The following is a 24,241-nucleotide window of genomic DNA, read 5'->3' on the forward strand; positions in this document are numbered from 1 at the left end:
TATTTGAGGACCACTTAGAAAAGTAATAAAAGTATAATATAGAAGGTAATATAAATGTCTCTCTCTCTAATAAATAAATAAATAAAATCTTTTTTAAAAAAAGAAGGTAATATAAACAACAGCTTTTAAATTTGCTTTTTTAAAAAATAATAAATCACCGGGAGACGGGTATACCATCCAATTAAGCTGAACTTCAGGTCTCATATTCGCATCTTCTTCTCTAATAGGGCCTCGTCTGACAACAAAACACTGCCATATTTCCATGCTCTGTTATGGTAGTAATTATTTCTTTATAAGGGATTGTTTTGTTTGTCCTCCACTATAGTTCTAGTAGGAAAGGCAGACTGTCCCCATCTCTGGAGCTTACTGTGGTGCTTGAGACAGCTAAAAACTTGTTCTGTAAATCAATCAATTCCCTCATCTATATTCAAACAGGTATTTAGACATTGTCTCTAAATAGAGGAAGTGATTATATTCTTCCTTTGAAAATGACATGATACTTTAACAAGAGTTTCTATGACTATATAACCAATAGTAGGAATAAGAACACTAACATGTATTAAAAACCAATTAAATCCCAAGCCCTCTGCAAAATCTTCGCAGACTTTAACATTTCATTTTTTTCTGTATCTTTCCTTCTCTAATAATGTCTTTAATGATCTCATATTTTCTGCAACTGATTATTAACTAATAAAAACAGCAGCCTACATATAATATTTTACTGTGCATGAGATATTTTAATAAACATTTTTATATAATTTATATATATACATATACACACAGAAAGAACTTATTACTTATAAAAATGCAGTTTCTGAAAAGCAAGAAACAACCTATCTTGCAACTCTGAGAACCTCATTTATATTTCACATATGCCGTAGACACAGCTCAGAAACTCAGATGCAATGCTTATGAATATGTATGAAGCATAATTAGCTTGGAAAATGCTGCTTCATCACCTGTCCTGATATTGTTGATGTGCTTCGGTGACTTACTAAGCAGTGTTGGAAAAGGAGCTCTCCAAATTCCAATGAGCTGAAACAGTTCCGTTCATCCATTACATGTTAGTGTTTTTCATTCTGTTATCACATGAAAGGCTTGTCTTCCAAACCCGGGTTGTGGCTGCGCTGTTTATGACTGACACTCGTGTGCCGTCAGCCCTTGAATATTTTGGAGGGCTTCTTGAAACATTGAAACCTCTTACTCCTCCATGTTCCTTGAGGCCCAGACCTCTCCTCTCCACTGCCCTTTCCTGAGTGACAGCTCCCTTTTCTATTACAATCGCCGACTGGCGTCTCCTTTTCCTGCCACACACCTGCCCGGTTCATCTTCCTGGACTAAGGCTCTGACCATACATTCTTGTTCAGAAGCTTTCAATGGCTCCATGTTCCTTATTGCCCAGTGTTTTCAGCCTGACACTCGAGCTTTCCAGAAACTGACTCTAGTCTACCCAATAGCCTTCGTTCTTCATATTGCCCTAAACTCTAAACTCCACAGTCCTTTGCAACTGAAATACTTGTTCTGCTCTCCACACACCAAAATTTCCTGCCTCCTTTGAGCAGCTGCATGGCTCAGTTAGTTGAGTGTCCAACTCTTGATGCTAGCTCAGGTCATGATCTCAGGGTCCTGAGATCGAGTCCCTCGTTGAGCTCTGCACTCAGCAGGGAGTCTGCTTGAGGATTCTCTCCCTCTCCTTCTGCCCCTCCCCCTACTCATGCTCGCTCAGTCTCTCTCTCAAATAAATAATAAATCTTTTTTTATATAAAATCTCCTGCCTCCTTGCCTTTCCTTTCCTTACCTGAGCAAGGAATGGTTGACTAAAAATCCAGGAAGAAATTATTGGCTTCCTGAAAAATAGGAAAGACAAGATGCTTGGGAGCAAAAGAGAGAGGTGATATCCTCAATTCATAAATGCAGGAAGACAGGAAATTAGGAGCAGGGAAGTCTATCAGCAGATGGACTTCAGCTATGCCTAGGTCATGTTGCTGGATAAAGGCGCCAAGGTCCAATGGAAGATCAAGAAGTTGATAATCAGTCAGATGAGTCAGAAAAAAAATCAATATCCAGTATCCAATATCAAGAATAAAAGGAGTGGGGCCGCCCGGGTGGCGCAGCAGTTTAGCACCGCCTGCAGCCCGGGGTATGATCCTGAAGACCCGGGATTGAGTCCCACGTCAGGCTTCCTGTATGGAGCCTGCTTCTCCCTCTGCCTGTGTCTCTGCCTCTCTCTCTTTCTCTCTCTCTCTCTCTCTCTCTGAATAAATAAAAATATTTTAAAAAATTAAAAAACAACAAAAGGAGTAAAGTCAGACAGGTCAAAAAAGGGGAAATTATTAATGACTTTATATCAGAAATTAAACAATCTAAATGAAATGGACAGATTCTTTGAAAATTACCAACTACCAAAACTCACAAATAAATAATTTGAATGTCCAATTAAAGAATTGAATTTGTACTTAAAAACCTTCATGTACACACAAACACACACACACCTCACACTCCACATCCCACACACAAATTCAGCCCCAGATGATTTCACATTTAAAGAAGTAATACATTCTTCAGAGAATTGAAGAGAACAAAATATGTCCCACCTCATTCTATGAGGCCAGTATCACTCAATACAAACCATAGACATTACCAAAAAAAATTATAGATCAGTATCCCTCATAAAACATAGATGTAAAAATTCTTGACAAAGTTATTACAAATCAAATCCAACCATTTATTAAGATAAACTACAAGCTAAGGGAATATATTTGCAAATTACATGTCTGATAAAGAATTCGTATCCAAGCTATGCACAAATATCTTTCAAAATTCAGTAACAACAAACAACTCAATAAAAATTGGGCAAAAGATTTAAACAGATGGAAAAGAAGCACATGAAAAGGTGCTCAAGATTATTTGTCACAAGGAAAATGCAAATTAAAACCAAAATGATATACACACCTATTAGCATGTCTAAATTTAAAAAGACTGACTACATCAAGTACCAGCAAGGATGTAGGCAAATGGAACTCTCATACACTGCTAGTGGGAATTTGAAGTAGCACAAATAATTTGGAAGACAAGTTGGTAGTTTCTTGAAAACTTAAACATATCATCTAGTCACTCCACATCTATTCACTCCATGAGAAATGAAAGATACATCTATATAAAGATTTATACACAAATGCTCCCAGCAACCCAATTTAGAATGGCCAACGCTGGAGATAACCCAAATGTCCATCAAGACATTTAATCAAGAGGTGAATGAATAGAGTGGGGCATAGCCATTTAATTAAAAGAGGATCACATATTGATTCACGCACAACGTGAACAAATGTTGAAATAATTATGCAGAGTGAAAAAAGCCAGATAAAAAAAAAGAGCAAACTAGACGAGTCCATTTATATAAGATTTTATGAAATGCAAATTAATAGTGATGGAAAGAGGAGCAGTGTTTGTATAGAGATGCGAGGAAGTCAAGGGGGGTGGAAGGGAGAAATTAAAAAGAAATGGATTGTTCCTCTACCTTGATTGTCACGACGGTTTCACGGGTGTCTATATGTCAAAACTTACCAAGTTGTAAATTTTAAATATGTTTTTTTAAGCTTCACTAAAACTGTTGAAATGTGTAAAAAGGCAGACAAAAAAATGTGAAGAGTGGTCACCACTGTCTGTAGTCGCTTGGTTTTCCCAGCTCAGACTTCCACCTCTTTCCATGGTGTCTGACCCTTCTCCCTCTTTTCTCTCACTTCATTTCATTATTTTCTTCCTTGCAGCAAATCAACTTTCTCTCCCTCCTTTACCCCCATGACTCACTTTGCATATCCAAGATTAGCTTTAAAATTTTGGTTGTTAAATGCTTGCCAGAACATATTCTTGTAGAAAGACATTCACATCTCAAGGCTGCGGAGAAAGCTATTTTTCTTTCTTCCTGCCTTTTCTTTCTTTCTTTTTTCTTTCTTTGTTTCTTTCTTTCTTTCCCGTCTGTGTCTAGTTTCGTCTAGTACTCTGAATGACCCACATCATCTGGGCGATTCAGGATTGTCAATACCAACATTAGTTATTTTACTACAGTGATACTGGCATCTACTGAAACCTACTTTACCCTTTCCAAATTGATTTGGACTCCTGAGCTTCAAAATCTTTTCTCTACTGGATAGTTTCTCTTTCCTCATTGTCAGATAGATTGTCAGCTATCACTTTTGCTGTTGTCATGTGCCTGTTTGGAGAATCTGCATCCTTCTTTCTTTGTAATTTCCTTCTTTTGATCCAGAAAACCTGTAACCAGAGGAATAAGAATGGCACCTAAATCTGGAACAGATATAGAACCTGAGTAGGTAACTAAAGCTTTTTTTTTTTTTTTTTAAGTAAGTTACACTGGATTTGTGCCATCAATATAGTGATGCTCTTACTTTTTTTTTAGATAAATGACACTCTGTGATGTTAGTGTACCTAGTTCCCAAGGAAAACTGTAGGACTAGGGATTTCTGTATCCTCAGTTGAAGAAACTGTCCCTTTTCCATGGAATAATTGTCTGAGGTTGTCAGCTCTTTTTGCAAGTGCTCGCTATAAATGCACAATGTCCTTTTTTATTTATGTAGGATGCACATGTCCTTTTGTAGAGATCTTAGTTCTATAATCAATCTGTTCTGTGAACAGTAGAGCTGTTAGCATAACACCTGAAAATAAATTTTATCAGAACACTCACAAGTTCTGTGATCTCTCCCAGTTTAATGCTCAATTAATGTGACTGATAAAAAAAAAAAATTGTGACAGAGGCACTGCAGGGATCTTCTGGAGTGTTACGTCTGGAATAACTTGAATTCAGCTTTATAACTTCAACAGGAAGTATTTAGCATTATCTAGCTCTTCTTGTACCTGAAATACTTTTCCAGGTTAAGTTTTACATATAAAATCCCCTTTGATTTATCTCTTGGTATAAATGTATTACGTGATGATTACAGAGAAGCAAACACTATTAAAGTGTGTGTTTTAAGTTAAATGTTCCCTTCCCCATATCATTCTGCTATCTTTGTGTCATCTTTTTGAATCCAGGCCTCAACAAATACATCTTTGCTAGGAGATGATTGTAGCTCAGAGATTATTATTTAGAAGAGTTTGTTCTGCTGGAGTCTTTGGAGGCGTGTTTTTAAGAAGAGCATTGATCTTCCTAATTTGAAGGGGACAGGAACTGCTCCTCCACCTGTTACACAACTCAAGTAAAATGTGCTTAGGGATACGTCAGTAGATGTGTCCCGTTCTCAATTTGTTCAACTGTTCCATAGCATTTAATACTGACCAGTGATAGCCTTGCCTTGAGCACCTTCTGCATCTCTTGGCTTCCATAGTATCACCCTCTCCTGGCTTCTCTGTGCCCTCTAGAATCTCAGTTTCCCTGCCACTGCCTCTTTCTGTATCTACCCCTTAAACGTTAAGATTTCCAGGTCCCAGGTTCTGTCCTAGTTCTTCTTCTCCTCTCCCAATAAACAGTCTCTTGACTTTCATCACCGGTATGTGCTGATAATTTCTAATTCTACATCCACAGCCCAGAATGCTTTCCTGAAAGTAAACCCTGTATGCCAGCTGCCCGCCGGATACATCAACTCCATAATTCTCTGGTTTTAGATATGTGACACTCCTTTCTCTGTCCACAGGCAACAGGTCCTCAGGGTTCATTAAAGGAAGGTGCCAAAGGCTCTCTTCAGAAAAGCTTTGGGATTCTTAACGAAGCCAAGAAGTTAGCAAATGCTGTGAAAGGTTAGTGTGACCTCCCTTTGTTATTATTTTCAGGTTAATCATAGTTCTGATTGGTAGGATATTTTATCGTGGCATTGTTTCACTAGGATTTTTACGATGGTTTTTATGATCTGGATTTAATGCAAGTAAACTCTCTGAGCAGTTTTATGATGTTTTGCCATCACATCTCATTTTGCATTAGATAATATTTCATAATTTTTAAACCTAATGTATATAGCATCATTTCACATGTATTAAATTATAGTGACTTCTAGATTAAAGTATAACAAGTTTTTAAGAGTACCAAACCCCACTTGTTCTGGCTTCAGAAATGGCAGTCACAAAAGAATGAATTAAGCAGATGTAGTATAAATGTCCTTATGAAATTTTCAATTTGTTAGTGGTCACATTTCCTGAAAAGTTCTCATGCTTTTTAAAGACATTTTTTCTTGTATTTTCTTCCTAATTCAACCATCAAAGTCCATAAAATATCTACTCCAATCCATTATGGGTTTTGCATTAAAAATGTATTGCTCAATATAGCTGCTCTCCAGGTAAGCCATTATATTTATTATTTCATTCAAATATCTCCCGTTTCTCTCTGCAGCCTCATTCCTTGCCATTTTCTGGCTTGCATCCATCTCCTCAACCTTCCTGAAATATTCATGGTCCTTCCAAAACATACTACTCTTCCAAGCCTCCATATTTCAGAGTGTTAATCCTTCTCTTTGGAATGCCTCCCCATCTTTCATTCTTTTTCATAGAATTACCTTTTACCAGACCTTCAAGATTAAGCTCAAATGTCATCTTCTCCAGGAAACTCGACACCGCATCTGAACTCCAGGCCCCTTCTTACTGCCTCCCTTTTTCACAGACTTGTCAATCTGCAACCATGTACTTAGATTCCATCGTCTTGAGGACAGACACGAGATCTTGTTTTTAACTTTGTATCGCTAGTGTGTAATATCACAGTGACTAGCTCAAATCAGGAAATAAGTATATTTTTGAAAATAACAGAATGATATTGGTCTTTCCTAACCTTAGAAAAGTTTTTTAAGCATTTATATTTGTCATGTTTTAAACTAATTGTCCATGGTCTCCAATAGACATGGATAGGACATTACAACTGCTGTCCTCAGTATGGATGGTACTTTGAGAGTAAAATGCTTTGGACTAAGTGTCACAGGTGGAAAAAAAAAAAAAAAAAAAAAAAAAACCCTGTATACATTATTCTGTGCAGGAACTTACTCTTATTCTAACCTGAAGAGTAACTAGAGTCAAGACTTATTTTCCTCTTGGGCAAGTTGAGTTGATCTCATTACTTTATGGCCACTCTTTCCCATCCAATACCTTTGCCCAGAGCTAGCAGGGATTAAGGTGGAGTGAGTGAGGTTAAGTCAAGCTGGTGTAGGGTCAGATCCAATTTTATTTAAAAGTTTAATATTTTGTGTATCATTGCTCTTTTTTAAATCCATTTTGGATTAAACTAAAAAATAGTTTTTTAAAATACTGCACTAAAATATTTTGAATACTGTTTTGGTGCCTGTTTAAATTTTACACCTATGGTGAATGTGTGAGTCGCCTCATCTCATTCCCTTGCCTCTATTTCCCCCAAATCCTGCCATTATAAAAATGAGGAAAGAATTCCATTTTCAGAGATTTTTTTTTCCAAGAAAAAATAGAAATCTGAAGACAGGCCTGGTGGAAAGGGTTAGGAGACAAAAATGTTCATTAGTTTCAATGTCTTTTTTTGTACTTCAGGTAGTACATTATTTAAAGTAATGAAAACCCACAAACTACTCAAGTAATAATTTCTCCAAAAATCCAAGCCAAGGCTCTGACGGAGATGGGAATGTTTTCTTGCTACATTATGACATTCCCCTGATTTGTGGCCAATTACACAAGTTATAAAATGGCTGTTAATCAGGGAAATGCCATATATTACCACCAGGAACTGCTGAAATAGGCCCTACAGAGCAAAACTCTTGACAGCAGCTATTAAAATAGAGATTTAGTCATTTCCCTTTCTCTGGAGCCTGGAGTTAGAAGGAATAAAAATGGTGAGGCCAGTCTACCCTCCATATTTCTAATTTGTTACTTGGTTCATTTCAGTACAATCCGGTGAGTTCATGCTTTAGACACGAATGACTTAGTGCTGCTCTCTGCCATTTTTATGCTGTCCTTGCCTTGAGGGAGTCTGAACTTGCCAGGAGCAATTTGTTTTGCTTTTTAATTTTTGAATATACATTTGTTAAAAGTCAATTTGCCCTTGTACACACATGAAATTTAAAACTAGTCTGCACTGCACTGATTGAACGTCTACAGAGGAAAAAATCATTTCCTTGATGGATATGGAACTTGGGACAAATTGATGATCGGGAGAGTTCAAAGATGAATTAATACCAGCAGATGAATTAATGCTACTTTGCAGATTGACAAGAGAGTTTGTCAATCAAATAGCCTGTTGAGGTTCTCATGGAATGAGTACAAGGCATGGAATGAAACAGAAGATGGTATAGAAGCAGCCTAAGAATGCTAAGATTTTACAGTTATATGCTTTATCTTATACAGGATAAATTCTCAATACCATTTACTTCTTAATTTATCTCTGATTTTTGTCTTTGCCCAAATAAGTGAAATCATCCAGTCACTTAGGAACAAATAGATAACATTTCTGTAACCTGGATGAAACGTAGATGAAATAAAAAGATCAATTCTCAAACCCAAAAATACCAACTTGGTGAATTGTATGACATGTGGTGTAGTCCAACACAAAGAACAGTACCAGAATTATCCCAAACATTATCTTTTATCAAATTAATCAATACTTTTTTTCTATACTATGATCCTCCAAACACTCAGGCATTCAGTCCAGACGAGCCTATCAGAAAGGTTTTGCCTTTCATCAATATGATATAGTTGCATTGACTAACCTGGTAAAATTCTGTTATTATTTTAGATCAGAAAAAAAAAAAAGAATAAATAGGAATACTGCATGCTGTTAAACCAAAGATTAATGCAGGAGTTAAATTTTGTCCAAAGCATTCTTTCATTATTAAAGATCTACTCTTTTTGACTTCACATATTACCATTTGCCAGAATCAGCTTTTCTAAAGATAGGCATGTGAAAAACAAAATCTGTTCCATTGACAAAAAGCAATTTTGGGCTAAATGGATGAAACCAAGCTTGGATCCCCTAGCCGACCATAGTCTGGAGAGCAAAACAGCCTTTTCCCGTAGATATTGCTGATTCCTCATACAGACCTGAAATTCCTCCTTTGGCATGTGAATAGAGAAAATCAAGATAATAAAACCAGGTTGGAGCAGGTTTAGGAGTTAAAATGAAAACTGACAAAGTAGTGGCAAACAGAATGGTAGGAACTATTGGACCAGACAGTACTTGTCTTACTTAAGGGTATTCAAATACAACTTCTTTTAGAATACCTTGCTGGCCAAAGCAAAATGAGCCTGCAGGCCCACAGCCGGGCTTCAGAGCTTGTCCAGGTGGAACCATAAGCCGGTTTCAGTGTCTAGTCATTTTAGTTTCTGGTTACATCGGCTGAAGAGAGGATTTGCCTCTATCCTAGAATCTTAAGTCTTTGGAGATCCTGCCACTAGACAAGCCCCCCTTCCCTCCTGTTCTCAGACTTCTTACTATGACCCTCTGTCTAGCGGGAGGAAGAACACATTCAGAGGCAGCTGACAGTTATTGAGGGCCCGTCAAGTGCTGTGCTCATGAGGAACAAGACCAAATGTGGCCCTTTGGGATCAGGACAAGGTTTCTCAGTAACACGCCTCCCTATAAACCTGCCAGTTGAATGATCTCAGAGGTCCCCATGCACAGTCACTCCAATAGGCAAAAGAGACGGTCAGAGAAAGGGCATGTCCCAAACCTGTGACAGTAACTAGAGAAAGGGAAGCATAGGAGTAAAGTCATGAAAGAGGGCTTAAAAATAGAATAAAAAAAATGGCAAGACTGGGCATAGCAACCTCATCAAGTCAATTGACAGGAGGCCAGGGACAAGAATTGGGCTTCCTTCCTTCTGCAAAGCATCAGGTTCCTGCCCTGGATCATGGGGTTGACTTAGGGGGCAGACTCTTTGGAAATCTCAATATTTGGAAATATTAAGAAGTCAAAGGACTGTAAAGGTGGATGAAAAATTATAATAAAGTGACTTGAGGGAAACTATACCTTGTATGTTCCTAAAATATCCAAAGATGATAATATAAAATGTAATATGATAAAAATTGTATAAAGCTACCATGTATTATATAATTTGGTAAGATTGGCTGCCTCTAGTATGTAGATTTGAATTCATTTGAAGAAACACCAATAATCTGAATAGACCACATTTGTATCGTGGGACCAACCCTGTAGCCCACATTAGCCTGACTCTGAGGCTGATGCTTTTACCCATTGCTGGGCAAAAACACTGGGCTTCTGCCATAGTTGAGAAAGTGACCCAGTGACATTTATGATACTAACAAATGCTTGATAAAATGAATAAGTGGATGAACACCCAAGTGTAGCAGAAATCTCTCATTACCAGGAAGGTCACAAGCAAGATATTTTATATGACCTCATGGTGATCCCTTGCTTCTTTCAAACTTTCTGCTTCAGAACTACACAAAAACACTGCAAGATTAACCTGCTCTCTAGTTCAGAGGGTGCCTCGAAAACAAAACATGAAGCATGTTCATAGCAAATGAAAAGTATATGGATTAAATTCTTCGTTTATAAAGAAACCCTAAAGAGAGGATATTTCTTCATTTTTTGGTAAGGAAGCAAATCATAAGTAGTAATGAGTCCATCAAAGTATTAGTTCATAATAAGGCAAATGTCATAGTAATCAAGAACTTCATTGCAAAATATTAGCTGGATGACAATTTGACAGTAGAGTCCATTTTACCAACCCCTTCAAAATGTATAGCTGTTCTGTAATTTTCACCCTTGTGAATGAGAGATTGTCTCAAGGTGTTGGTTTGTGCCTAAATAAAAAATAAAAATTGCATTTGAAGAACTTACCTCGATGAGTTTCAATGATCAAATAGAATGTTTCATTCAAATCTGTAAAATACACTCTTTTTTAAAAAAAAGGCTTTACTTGTTTGAGAGAGAGAACTCATGAGCAGGAGGAGGGGCAAAGGCAGAAGCAGGCTCCCCAGTGAGCAGGGAGCAGGATGTGGAGCTTGATCCCAGGACCCCGGGAGCATGACCTGAGCTGAAGGCAGACACTTAACCAACTGAGCCACCCAAGAGTCCCTAAAAAAGTATTCTTATATTTAGTTGAAAACTGTTTCAAGGTCATTAAAAGCTGGTAAATGTACCAGGGCAATCATCAAGCCGATATGAATTATTTTGTTACCATTTACTGCCTGTCATAAATCCAGTACTTTCTCCTATATCCACAGATTTATTTCTCACATCAGTCATATGAAGGAAGATGCTATCCTCATTTTATGCATGTAAAAGGGGGTATAAAAGGCACATGAACCCACATCTCCCACCGCTAAGTCTTACAATGATTTCATGGCACCACACCGCCTTTTTAATGATGAGAATTTGGTAAAAGAAGATATTATTGATGATGAAAGTGATAACCTCACAGCTTTATTTTGAGATATTACATAACATCCTTCAGAGTTACCAGTTCTCATTTAACTAAACTGTAATTCATATTCAGCACAGCATCAAGACCATGGTATATGAGGGGTGCCCGGGGGACTCAGCAGTTGAGCATCTGTCTTCAGCTCAGGGCCTGACCCCGGGGTCCCGGGATCGAGTCCCACATTGGGCTCCCTGCAGAGAGCTTGCTTCTCCCTCTGCCTGGGTCTCTGCCTCTCTCTCTCTCTCTCTCTCTCTCTCTCTGGGTCTCTCATGAATAAATAAATGCAATCTTTTAAAGAAAAATAACATGGTAAATGAGTAAATGCATACTCTCAGTAGAAATGACTTATTCCTCTGTCTGGTGATTTTCATTTTGAATGTGTCCACCTTATACCGTGTCAGTGGATAAGCAACAAAGGGAAATAACAGCATCAGGAATGTTCACAGTTGACCCTTTCTGCTCTGCTGCTTTCTCTCACCTTATGAGCTCTGTCTCTGCCAAACCCATTTCTGGACATTTGTCTTCTAATGTGTGAGGACGGGACTTGAAAGGTTAGAACCAAAGCTGGAAACGTATGTGTGTGTGTAGGCTTTGAGGCTTGGCAGGTGTGATGCCTAGAGAAAAGATAAAGAGAATGTCTTCACGAAAGCTAGGGGTACAAGAGCTGAAGACCTAAGAGGAAATCCCATAAAATGTAGCTATGAATTATAAATTGGATCCTCTTCTTGTTCTCCAAAAGTTACAACTAAAGAATTGGGTTCAATGTTCTTTAACTATTAATAATTCTGTTTCTTTGGTCAAATTACAGTTCAAACGGGGCCAAATGCAATCTTCCTTACATGTCAGCTATAGATACACTCCGCCTCATGTGTCTTTCCATTTAAAGCCAACCTTGGATGCTTATTTTTCAAGCTTCCCATTGCTATAGTTGGGCAAGTTTTCCATTTTGAAATCTGCAGTACTTTTCTGTACACAGCTTCTGCTGGCCTAATTCTACTGACAAAGCCACAAGGTGTTTAGATTTGGTTTTGCGAAATTCCAGAAACAACTTCAGAAAAAAAAAAAATGATCAGAATGTAAGAAAGGATCCATCAAGAAGGAATCTGAATCAAATAGGTGGAACAGAAATCAGAGTGCAATCAGAATATTGACCTTCTGACTTCCTAGTACAGAAGGCAGAGGATCAAAATCCCTGCTTTGGAACTTGAGACACAGCACAACAATGCTCAATGATCAATCTTTCTTCTGAATAATTAGCCTAATTGTTCTGCCGGTATTTGCTATTCGAATGCATAAAATAGTGTAAGCCAAGTGCTGCCCTTTAAATTAACATTTCTTTACTGTACGTGAAGATCGTGCTTGCCAGAACATTTTGAATGCCCCATTATTTAAAAAATCAAATCCAATCAAGAAGCTAAGAAAAAGAATTTGTACTATTCCATTTCCTTAATTGATGAAGACTTCCAAGCTACTATCAAAAGAGCAGCCCTTCATTCTCAAGGAATTCATATGGTGGGATCCCAGTCACACTCAGGCCAGCTCTCTCTCTGAAAGCACACTTTCAATAACCTACCCAAAGACTTTATTTTAGTAGAAACAGGGAAAATAACAGAAGTACTAAAAGAAAGATGAATCGTGATTGACAGAGGAGAAAATCTAATTACTTGGCAAGTATACTTGGAGGCACTAGAATTGAAAATAATAACATCTTAGTGACTGAAATGGACATATTGATGTTTTCAAGCCATGCTTTGCTGGGATATTTTATGCTTTGTTTTTCAGTGATGTCAGGTCTTTGGCTTGGAACTTGAAGGCAGACGCGTGAAACAGTGGCACGTGCTCGCGTTACTATTGTGTAACAGTGCTTGAGTCTGTCTGCCTATAAAATCCTTACATGAAATGAAGTGGATCATTAATTAGTATGTTCAGCCCTCTTTTTCACATCCAGAGCTCTGATGGTTAGGAACCTTTCATCCTTCTCCCTTTCCCTTTGCTATTATTCTTCCCAGAGGAAGGCCAGGAGAGGCAGGGCTCATTCTGTGGTCAGCATGGCCCACCCAGCCTCCCCGGGCAGCCAGGGCCCTGCCCCTACATGGGCTCCGCGTGCAAGCCGGCCCCGACCCCCGTGGCTCTACTGTGGACACACGGGGCCCCCTGGCCCGCCCATGCTGGGTGCCAGCAAAGCCATGGGAACCCCAGTCTTGGAGTCGGCAATAACATGCTGGCCCAGTTCAGGTCTCGTTAGTTGTTTGGTTTTGTTTTGCTTTTACTCTTTTAAACAAAAGAGTAGAAACACCTGCACAGAGGAAGCCATTTCACCAGCACAACCAGGTACAAAACGAAAGGTTCTGGTACACAGCTGCCCACACCACTGTGGGCTCCCCTGCTTGGCCTGTTCCCGGTTCCTCTCTGCCGCTCTAAGTACCGGCAAGGTTTTCTGCTGTGTTCTTCTCCACCTACCACCACCGAGTCCCACCCCGACAAATTTTTGTATGTGTGTCAGCGTATGTATTATGTGTCTTGCCCATTTTAATGAGAAAGATCTTAAGGATCTTTCTTTTTTTTTTTTTTTTTATCTCTGCACCTACAAATGAAGATCTATGAACATTCTGGAAGATACACGTTGATATAGTTTCACAGGTACATCTGTAGGCTAAAATTCTGGCAGCGCAATTGCTGGGACAAATACATGTCTATTTAAAATTCTAATAAAGGTATTCAGTTGCTCTTCAGAAAATGGCATCGACTTGCATTTCCACCAACGCTCTTGTGAACACCTGGTATTATCGGGCCTTTAACTTTTGCCAATCTGATAAATGAGAAATGATATCTGACTCTTCCTTTACAGTTTTCAAGTATTATAGCCTTAAGTGCTTTATTTTAATTTAGTGACTCATTATTTCTATTTATTGTACTGTAGCCAACCCGTTCTATAGTTTGCTCATTATTCTTAAGAATGTGGGACCCTTGGTATCTCTACCTGTCACTTTGCATGAAGGCATTGCTAATTTTCTCTAAATATTCCCATCTGATTATGTGTGCAGTGCCTGTGTGAGGCTCCTGTCTGATCATGTGTGCAGTGCCTGTGTAAGTTTTATTTAACTGTGGCCATGTTTTTAAGGCGACAAAGGGCAAAATGAAAGGAGAGCTAGGGAGGAAACAATTGGGGCCGGGTGGGGGGGAGGATGGGAAGCAAGTCTGGGTGAGTAAGAGCACCCTTACCCAACATGCTCTGCTTATCCCTGGTTTTGCCCACCAATCCCAGCAGAATCCAGGGTTAAGAGCACAATTTCTGGAATGAGACTGCATGGACTTGAATCCCAACTCCACCATTTACTGACCGTACAAATTTGGGAAATTCACTTAAATTCTCTAAGCTGGTTTCCTCATTTGCAAATTGAAGATGATAATAATAATACATCTTGATGTTATAGTGGTTATAACGCTAAGCATAGAACTTACACATACCCACAGACCCCTGGTCGTTACTATCACTAAATGCCTGCCAGGCGAGGCCAGGAGGGCACCCCCTCTTTCTTGGCCCTTCCTCAATGCTCCTCTTTAATGGAGGGCTCTGCCTTTTATTCACATTTTGTGTTTTTGTAGAGCTAATTTGAACAGTCAGCATACATCTCCCCAGGAAACAAATATTATGGCACAAATAAACTATTTAAAAAAAATTTTTAAAGAAATGATCTACTTTATCCAGTCAGGAAAGGTAAAAAGTATTATAGGAAGCACAGACTTTTATATCTTTCATTTATTTAATTCCACTGTTCATTAATAAATAATGTTAAAAAAAGAGAAAGAGGCAGATTCAGTCTTAGGTTTGCAGTTCAATATGTATCTAAGCAAAATTTCTAAACCTCTATTCTTCTATCAGCAGATTGGATATTTGTTTTCTTTCCCCTAAAAGATTTCATAACTTTTATCCTTATACTGTCACACTCAGATTCTGAACCTCTTAGTTACTATTATAACACAGACCAACCTGAAGTTTGGATGATGTTAAAAACTAGTGGAAAGAAGCTGAAAAATTTACACTTGTAATATTAAATTATCTCCAGTAAGTGATTTATTTTAATGTTAAAGAGATCATGCTAAGGTAGCAAGAAAAAAACATATAAAAAACCTATTTGAGAGCAATTTATAAAATATCATTTTTTCTATTTAACAAAAATGCCAGTTTTTCAGAAATGCACTAGAAGTTGTTTTTTAAATTCATTTTTCAAATATGTACTAATGTGATACTTACTGAAGTTGGGAGATTCTCTGTAACAAGCATATCTGTTTGAGATTTTTCAAAGCTAATCCAGTGATCCATTTTGGTAATGAAATTCTTAAAATGAGTAACACTAATGGGAATAATGCCAAGAGGGCATCATTGCAAATGCAATAAGAGATTGATTCTTTTCTCCACAGAAAACCCTCAAATTAAGTCAGATAAGGATCAGATACCAAGAAGAAAACACAGCTGTTGAACATGTTGAAGAGAGAAATGGTCATTTGGCAAACACATATTTTATATTATGGTCCGAAATATATTTGTTGACAGATCGCCAATAAATTAAAAGTAATTAAATTAGTTATCCTGTTTTTATAAGCTTTATATTAAAATAATCTGAAATTACGTGTCCATATCAGAGATGTGTAAACTCAGAGATGATTAAAATTATTTCATTCTTTTCTGTTTTCCGTTCACAGAAAACGATGACTATCTGAATGGCTTAACAACCAGATTAGAAAACGCAGATGCTAGAAATGGGGATCTCCTGAGAGCTTTGAATGACACTTTGGGAAAGTTGTCAGCCATTCCAAATGGTAAGCATTTGGGACACTGCGAATGTGTCAGTTTACCTGAACGATTAAACAATGTTCTAGCGTTTACCATCTTTCCTGACAGGACATTTGGACTGTTGGCAGGAAATTAAATTCTGGTTTTCTTACTTATAAATCTTTCCTTGTGAGAATGAGAAACTAAGCCATACTTACCCTGTGATATTTCTTATGCTTTGTTAACCTCACTGACATATAATAGATCTATAGCATATGTATAACGTGCATATATTGCAAAAAGGAAAATATAGCCATCTTTTTACTGTACTGTTGTTTTTCCATGTGTCAACCCAGAAAATCTTGTTTCTAATAAGATTGTTATTATTAGAAATAATATTATTTGTCATCCTGTATTAATTGGGAAAGTATAACATCACACAGGTGCTGTTCTTAAAATGTGCTATTACAAAGTCACAGGTGATTATAGGACCTGTGATAACACAGGAGAGCCTTTCCTCACATCATTCTTTGCCACTTTATTATTTTTTTTGAGTTTCGTTGACACACAATGTCACATTATTTTCAAGTATTCAACATAGTGAGTCAACAAGTCTGTAGGTTATGCTATACTCAGTGCAAGTGTAGCTACCATGTGTCCCCACACAACGCTATTATGGGATCGTTGACTATATTCCTTCTGCCGTGTATTTATGTCTATGACTTATTCATTCCCGTAGCCCGAAGCCTGTATCCCCTACTCCCCTTCACCTTCACCCCTTCTGCCTCTGCCCCCATAGCCCTCCCCTCCGGCCGTCATCCGCACATCTTTCTCAGCAAAGTTCAGTTCCTTAAATGTTTCAGCTTTGAAAACATTGGCAGTTGAACCACGTCTGTAATGTCTTCCTACATGTTACAAGTCCTTGAAGAGATGGTGTGGTATTAGCTCCTGAAAGCGCTACCCTTTATATTTTTAATTGCATGGTACGATAACAATGAAGTTTGCAGACATCTAAGGAGTGCTGACTCAATGTCCTTGTTAGGTGTATATAATCCTCATACTAATCCTGCCAAGTGAATAGAGTTATCTTTCTCTAGATAAGACTTTACACTGGGACTTTAGAGGAGACAAACTAAGACGTGGCATTATGCTAAGGAAAGTCAGTCAGAGAAAGACAAATGCCATATGATTCACTCATATGCGGAATTTAAGAAATGAAACAAGATACTGAAGGTCATTGTTCAGAGTGGCATGTATGAGACTGGAACCCTACTGTTTAACTTTGAAGCCTATGGTCTTAGTCATTAATCTACTAGTAGGTATTATATGTTCTGTATCTGAGTAGGCATCTGCATGTTCAATATATGTTTTTTATACAAATTATGATCAAGAAAACTAATGCATACATTTATATAACAGGAAGTATCAGTGATTTCTACTTATTTTAACATTAAAAAAATAAGTAACTGTCCAGGATTGCTTGTCGTCTCCTTCAATACGTAGGACGTACATAGAAAATTTCCAATGCTGAAAACAAATGTAAATACAAAGACATATGGTCTAAAGTACCTGAGAGAGTCTCTCTACCTTGAAGTTGAAGTACATTCATCATTCCCCTTTCTGAATGTGCAGAGTAAATCTTGAACCTAGTTTTGATGAAACTGTGATTTGTGGTTAAATTTCTCTCTGTAATACGGTCAGCAGCAAATCACAACATACCTTTATACAATGAACATCTAGAATAATCACTTTGCTGTCTTGAGAGCTAATCAGGTATTCATAGCAAAGGTCCCTGAGAAAATTTAATTTAGCTAAACACGTACTTCATTTGCTACAACTGAATGAGACAAAGTTCATTGGTGTGTGTGTGTGTCTCTGAAGTGGGCCAGCTCCAGCCTCTCTTTGACCAGCATGAGATAAGCCACTAACTCCAGCCCTCTGTTCTGCTGCTCGTACCTTGTCCCGCTCACAGACACAGCCGCTAAGCTGCAGGCCGTCAAGGAAAAAGCAAGACAAGCCAATGACACAGCAAAAGACGTATTGGCACAGATTAAAGATCTGCACCAGAACCTGGATGGCCTGAAGAAAAACTACAATCAACTAGCAGACAGCGTCGCCAAAACAAATGCGGTGGTAAAAGACCCTTTGAAGAACAGTAAGATCTGCTTTTTCACTTTGATTGTGTCATTTGTCTCTTTCCACAGTAGGAGTAGCCTAGATCCCACCTCCTGGTGGTGGAGGAGAGCCCACACCAAGTCCGCTTTCCTCCCAGGCCAGGCCCAGGAAGTGAGCGGCCTCAGTTCCACAGCTGGAATCCAAGTCCCAGTGCGCTAGTGCTTTCTTCATTCACATTTTGTTCAATCAAGAGGAAATTAGGAATTCCCGAAGTCTGCGTGACTTTTGGTATAGGGATGCCAAATACTTTTTTTTTTTGCCAAGTACTTTTTTAATCCTTCAGTGTAATTAAAAATACAGCTGTACTTGGGAAATTACATCTTCCTAGTTGGTGAAGTTCCATGGAACATAGAGGTCAAGGAGTACACTCACGAGCAGGCCTGTTAGAACAGGATATTAAAATGCTATCAACCTGAAATGCATTCAAGTTCAAAAATATTAATATTTTATTATTTGAATTCTGGTTCATATTTTTAGAAAATTAAAGTATCCAGTTTATCAAGAGTATTTTTTCATTTACATCTTTTGTATATTGCATGAAATTACATCAAGTTTTTCAGAATTCACTGAGAAAATATGGTAGGACTTAATATAATAATAATTTAAATTATTAACTGTAGTCAATAAACATTACGGTGTTTGTTTTTTTTTAATTTTTTTTTTTTTTTTATGATAGTCACAGAGAGAGAGAGAGAGGAGAGAGAGGCAGAGACACAGGCAGAGGGAGAAGCAGGCTCCATGCACCGGGAGCCTGATGTGGGATTCGATCCCGGGTCTCCAGGATCGTGCCCTGGGCCAAAGGCAGGCGCTAAACCGCTGAGCCACCCAGGGATCCCCATTACGGTGTTTTATAGTCTTTTTTCCATCTGTGAAGTTGATAAGTTATCTCAGTATGTAATTTCACCAAAGGGGATGCATGATTTTTGTATTTGTCACTCTCAAGAGACTAGTCCTCTATTTATATGCCCACATTGTCATTGGCTAACCAAATGTTTGTAGTGTGTAATAACAAAAACACTGTTATTGACGTCAGGTGTTCTATAATTAAAATGCTGGTTTATCAGCACCATTGCCTCAAATCAAATGGCAATGATGATACAAAATAATAAACACTACTAACGTGTCTCCTTAAAGAGCAAGGAAGAGTCCAAACATATATAACATGCATTTCAGAACTAGGGAGGATTTGTACTTCGCCATTTCTTCAAAAAATAAAAGGAGTCCATTCAATCATTTTTCATTTCTTACATAAGCCCAGAGATTAGCTGCTTTCTGTCAGTCAAAGATTCCATCTGAATCGGTGGTTCCAATGCAAGCAAGATCACAATATCCGCCCCCCCCCAAAAAATGAAAATGAGTTTTAAAGTAAATATCATTCCCTTATTTTATAATTGCAGATATTATTTCATTCAATTTCAGATTGATTCTCAACTAATAATGGCCTGTTTATAATGTTTATCTCTAACTTTTTGATCCTACCCTCTACCTGGAGCTCATTACCTGTAATATTAATTAAACTGGGCCTATGGTCTATCTTATTAGAATATCAGAATAAAGTTTCCTCCAATATGAACAATAGCCTGCTAACTAACATATATTTGTGGATTTTTATTTGATCACACTTGTTTGACTCAAAATAGGGTGCGTTTGTAATTAGTACTTGTTGTGAAAAGTACCATTTTTTGATAATCACTGTTTTATACAATCTATAAAAATATTTCCTCATGAGTTCTTTTTTATTTCTTTTTGTTTTGCTTCCATATATGAAATTACCTGCAGAAATCAGTATGTATATGGTCTTGACTGCCTACCACAAATGCTTCAGCTTTGCATGTTACCCTGTCTTGGTCTGGCTTTAACATTATATAGCTGTTCTTTCCAGAGTCACAGTATTAATACTAGATATATTTAAAAAGACAACTTTCTTTACAAAAAGTTAGCATGCAGATGTATTTGACATAAAATGTTTGCAATTGTGTTATAGAAATTAGTGAAATATCTATATAATACCAACAGAACAGTGGAAAACAGAATTCTTCCACAGATTGAGCTAAATTGTGGTTCTTCTGATAACACAGATTCTGCCCCTGAAGTTCAAATGACTTCTTGCCGGTAGGATCAGCACAGATTAAGTGTTATGTTGTCATTGCTTTTCCCCCTTGAAGCTCACTGCCCCCCACAAAAAAATTCTTATAAATAATTATTTTCAACTTCTAGAGAATTACACTTGGAGAAGCACATAATAAAACTAATAAAATTAGATCTTATCAAATGAGCAATTGTTGGGAGATAATACTATTCTCCCTTAAACATCTCATAGTTTAAATTCAAAGTCAAAAATAAAACTGCAGGATGGAAAATAACAATAATAAAATCCAACATATTGAAACCTGAGAAATATGACCAAGGCTGTCTCAGTGGAGAAGAGGTTGTGATTATATTACCAAACAAGCACTGAAATAAATTTAGTTGGGGGAGGAGCAAGATGGCGGAGGAGTAGGGTCTCCAAATCACCTGTCTCCACCAAACTACCTAGAAAACCTTCAAATTATCCTGAAAATCTATGAATTCGGCCTGAGATTTAAAGAGAGACCAGCTGGAATGCTACAGTGAGAAGAGTTCGCGCATCTATCAAGGTAGGAAGACGGGGAAAAAGAAATAAAGGAACAAAGGCCTCCGAGGGGGAGGGGCCCGCGAGGAGCCGGGCTGAGGCCGGGGCGAGTGTCCCCAGGACAGGAGAGCCCCGTCCCGGAGGAGCAGGAGCTGCACCGACCTTCCCGGGCGGAAAGGGGCTCGCAGGGAGTTGGAGCAGGACCAGGAGGGCGAGGATGCCCTCGGGCTCCCGGGGACAGTAACAGAGCAACTGCGCGCCCAGGAGAGTGCGCCGAGCTCCCTAAGGGCTGCAGCGCGCACGGGGGACCCGGCGGGACCCGGAGCAGCTGAAGGGGCTCGGGGGCGGCTCCGCGGAGGGGGCTGCGGGGCCCCGGGAGCCGCTCGGAGGGGCTCGGGCAGAAGAAGAGGCTCCGTGCGGAGGGGGCTGCGCGGTTCCAGGAGCAGCTCGGAGGGGCTCGGGCGGCGGCTCCGCGGAGGGGGCTGCGCGGCCCGGGAGCGCGAATCCACCAGCGCAGGCCCCGGAGCACAGGGCGCCGGGACACAGCCCAGGATCCGGCCTCCCCCGGGACAGGCAGAGGCCGGGAGGGCCCAGGACAGCAAGGACGCTCCAGCCCCAGCTGAGCACATCAGCGGCCCCGCCCCGGAGCCTCCAGGCCCTGCAGACGGAGAGCTCGGGAGTCCCTGCGGGGGCTGAATCCAGGTTTCCAGAGCTGCCCCGCCACTGGGGTTGTTCCTCCTGCGGCCTCACGGGGTAAACAACCCCCACTGAGCCCTGCACCAGGAGGGGGCACAGCAGCTCCCCCAACTGCTAACACCTGAAAATCAGCACAACAGGCCCCTCCCCCAGAACACCAGCTAGACGGACAACTTCCAGGAGAAGCCAAGGGACTTAAAGAACACAGAATCAGAAGATACTCCCCGGTGGTTCTTTTTTTGTTTGTTTGTTTTTGTTTTTGTTTTTGTTTTTGTTTTGTTTTGCTTTTTGATTTGTTTCCTTCCCCCACCCCCTTTTTTTCTCCTTTCTTTTTCTTTCTCTTTTTCTTCTTTTTTTTTTTCTTTTTTCGTTTTTTTTTCTTTTTCTTCCCTTTTTTTTTCTCTTTCTCTTTTCTTTCCTTCTTTCTCTCCTCTCTTTTTCTCTTTTTCCCAATACAACTTGCTTTTGGCCACTCTGCACCGAGCAAAATGACTAGAAGGAAAACCTCACCTCAAAAGAAAGAATCAGAAACAGTCCTCTCTCCCACAGAGTTACAAAATCTGGATTACAATTCAATGTCAGAAAGCCAATTCAGAAGCACTATTATACAGCTACTGGTGGCTCTAGAAAAAAGTATAAAGGACTCAAGAGACTTCATGACTGCAGAATTTAGAGCTAATCAGGCAGAAATTAAAAACCAATTGAATGAGATGCAATCCAAACTAGAAGTCCTAACGACGAGGGTTAACGAGGTGGAAGAACGAGTGAGTGACCTAGAAGACAAGTTGACAGCAAAGAGGGAAACTGAGGAAAAAAGAGACAAACAATTAAAAGACCATGAAGATAGATTAAGGGAAATAAACGACAGCCTGAGGAAGAAAAACCTACGTTTAATTGGGGTTCCCGAGGGCGCCGAAAGGGACAGAGGGCCAGAATATGTATTTGAACAAATTCTAGCTGAAAACTTTCCTAATCTGGGAAGGGAAACAGGCATTCAGATCCAGGAAATAGAGAGATCCCCCCCTAAAATCAATAAAAACCGTTCAACACCTCGACATTTAATTGTGAAGCTTGCAAATTCCAAAGATAAGGAGAAGATCCTTAAAGCAGCAAGAGACAAGAAATCCCTGACTTTTATGGGGAGGAGTATTAGGGTAACAGCAGACCTCTCCACAGAGACCTGGCAGGCCAGAAAGGGCTGGCAGGATATATTCAGGGTCCTAAATGAAAAGAACATGCAACCAAGAATACTTTATCCAGCAAGGCTCTCATTCAAAATGGAAGGAGAGATAAAGAGCTTCCAAGACAGGCAGCAACTAAAAGAATATGTGACCTCCAAACCAGCTCTGCAAGAAATTTTAAGGGGGCCTCTTAAAATTCCCCTTTAAGAAGAAGTTCAGTGGAACAGTCCACAAAAACAAAGACTGAATAGATATCATGATGACACTAAACTCATATCTCTCAATAGTAACTCTGAATGTGAACGGGCTTAATGACCCCATCAAAAGGCGCAGGGTTTCAGACTGGATAAAAAAGCAGGACCCATCTATTTGCTGTCTACAAGAGACTCATTTTAGACAGAAGGACACCTACAGCCTGAAAATAAAAGGTTGGAGAACCATTTACCATTCGAATGGTCCTCAAAAGAAAGCAGGGGTAGCCATCCTTATATCAGATAAACTAAAATTTACCCCAAAGACTGTAGTGAGAGATGAAGAGGGACACTATATCATACTTAAAGGATCTATTCAACAAGAGGACTTAACAGTCCTCAATATATATGCTCCAAATGTGGGAGCTGCCAAATATATAAATCAATTATTAACCAAAGTGAAGAAATACTTAGATAATAATACACTTATACTTGGTGACTTCAATCTAGCTCTTTCTATACTCGATAGGTCTTCTAAGCAAAACATCTCCAAAGAAACGAGAGCTTTAAATGATACACTGGACCAGATGGATTTCACAGATATCTACAGAACTTTACATCCAAACTCAACTGAATACACATTCTTCTCAAGCGCACATGGAACTTTCTCCAGAATAGACCACATATTGGGTCACAAATCGGGTCTGAACCGATACCAAAAGATTGGGATTGTCCCCTGCATATTCTCGGACCATAATGCCTTGAAATTAGAACTAAATCACAACAAGAAGTTTGGAAGGACCTCAAACACGTGGAGGTTAAGGACCATCCTGCTAAAAGATAAAAGGGTCAACCAGGAAATTAAGGAAGAATTAAAAAGATTCATGGAAACTAATGAGAATGAAGATACAACCGTTCAAAATCTTTGGGATGCAGCAAAAGCAGTCCTAAGGGGGAAATACATCGCAATACAAGCATCCATTCAAAAACTGGAAAGAACTCAAATACAAAAGCTAACCTTACACATAAAGGAGCTAGAGAAAAAACAGCAAATAGATCCTACACCCAAGAGAAGAAGGGAGCTAATAAAGATTCGAGCAGAACTCAACGAAATCGAGACCAGAAGAACTGTGGAACAGATCAACAGAACCAGGAGTTGGTTCTTTGAAAGAATTAATAAGATAGATAAACCATTAGCCAGCCTTATTAAAAAGAAGAGAGAGAAGACTCAAATTAATAAAATCATGAATGAGAAAGGAGAGATCACTACCAACACC

General features: G+C 39.0%; 1 protein-coding gene across 1 annotated transcript in view; it reads left to right on the plus strand.

Moving 5' to 3' along the window:
* Positions 1-24,241, plus strand: part of LAMA2 (laminin subunit alpha 2) — a 597,066-nt gene that overhangs the window by 492,043 nt on the left and 80,782 nt on the right. Inside the window, 3 exon segments of the mRNA XM_077902686.1 lie at positions 5,646-5,748; positions 16,041-16,157; positions 18,083-18,265. Of these exon segments, the coding sequence (XP_077758812.1) occupies positions 5,646-5,748; positions 16,041-16,157; positions 18,083-18,265 (403 nt within the window).

This window comes from Canis aureus, chromosome 1 (assembly GCF_053574225.1).
Source record: "Canis aureus isolate CA01 chromosome 1, VMU_Caureus_v.1.0, whole genome shotgun sequence".
NCBI lineage: Eukaryota > Metazoa > Chordata > Mammalia > Carnivora > Canidae > Canis > Canis aureus.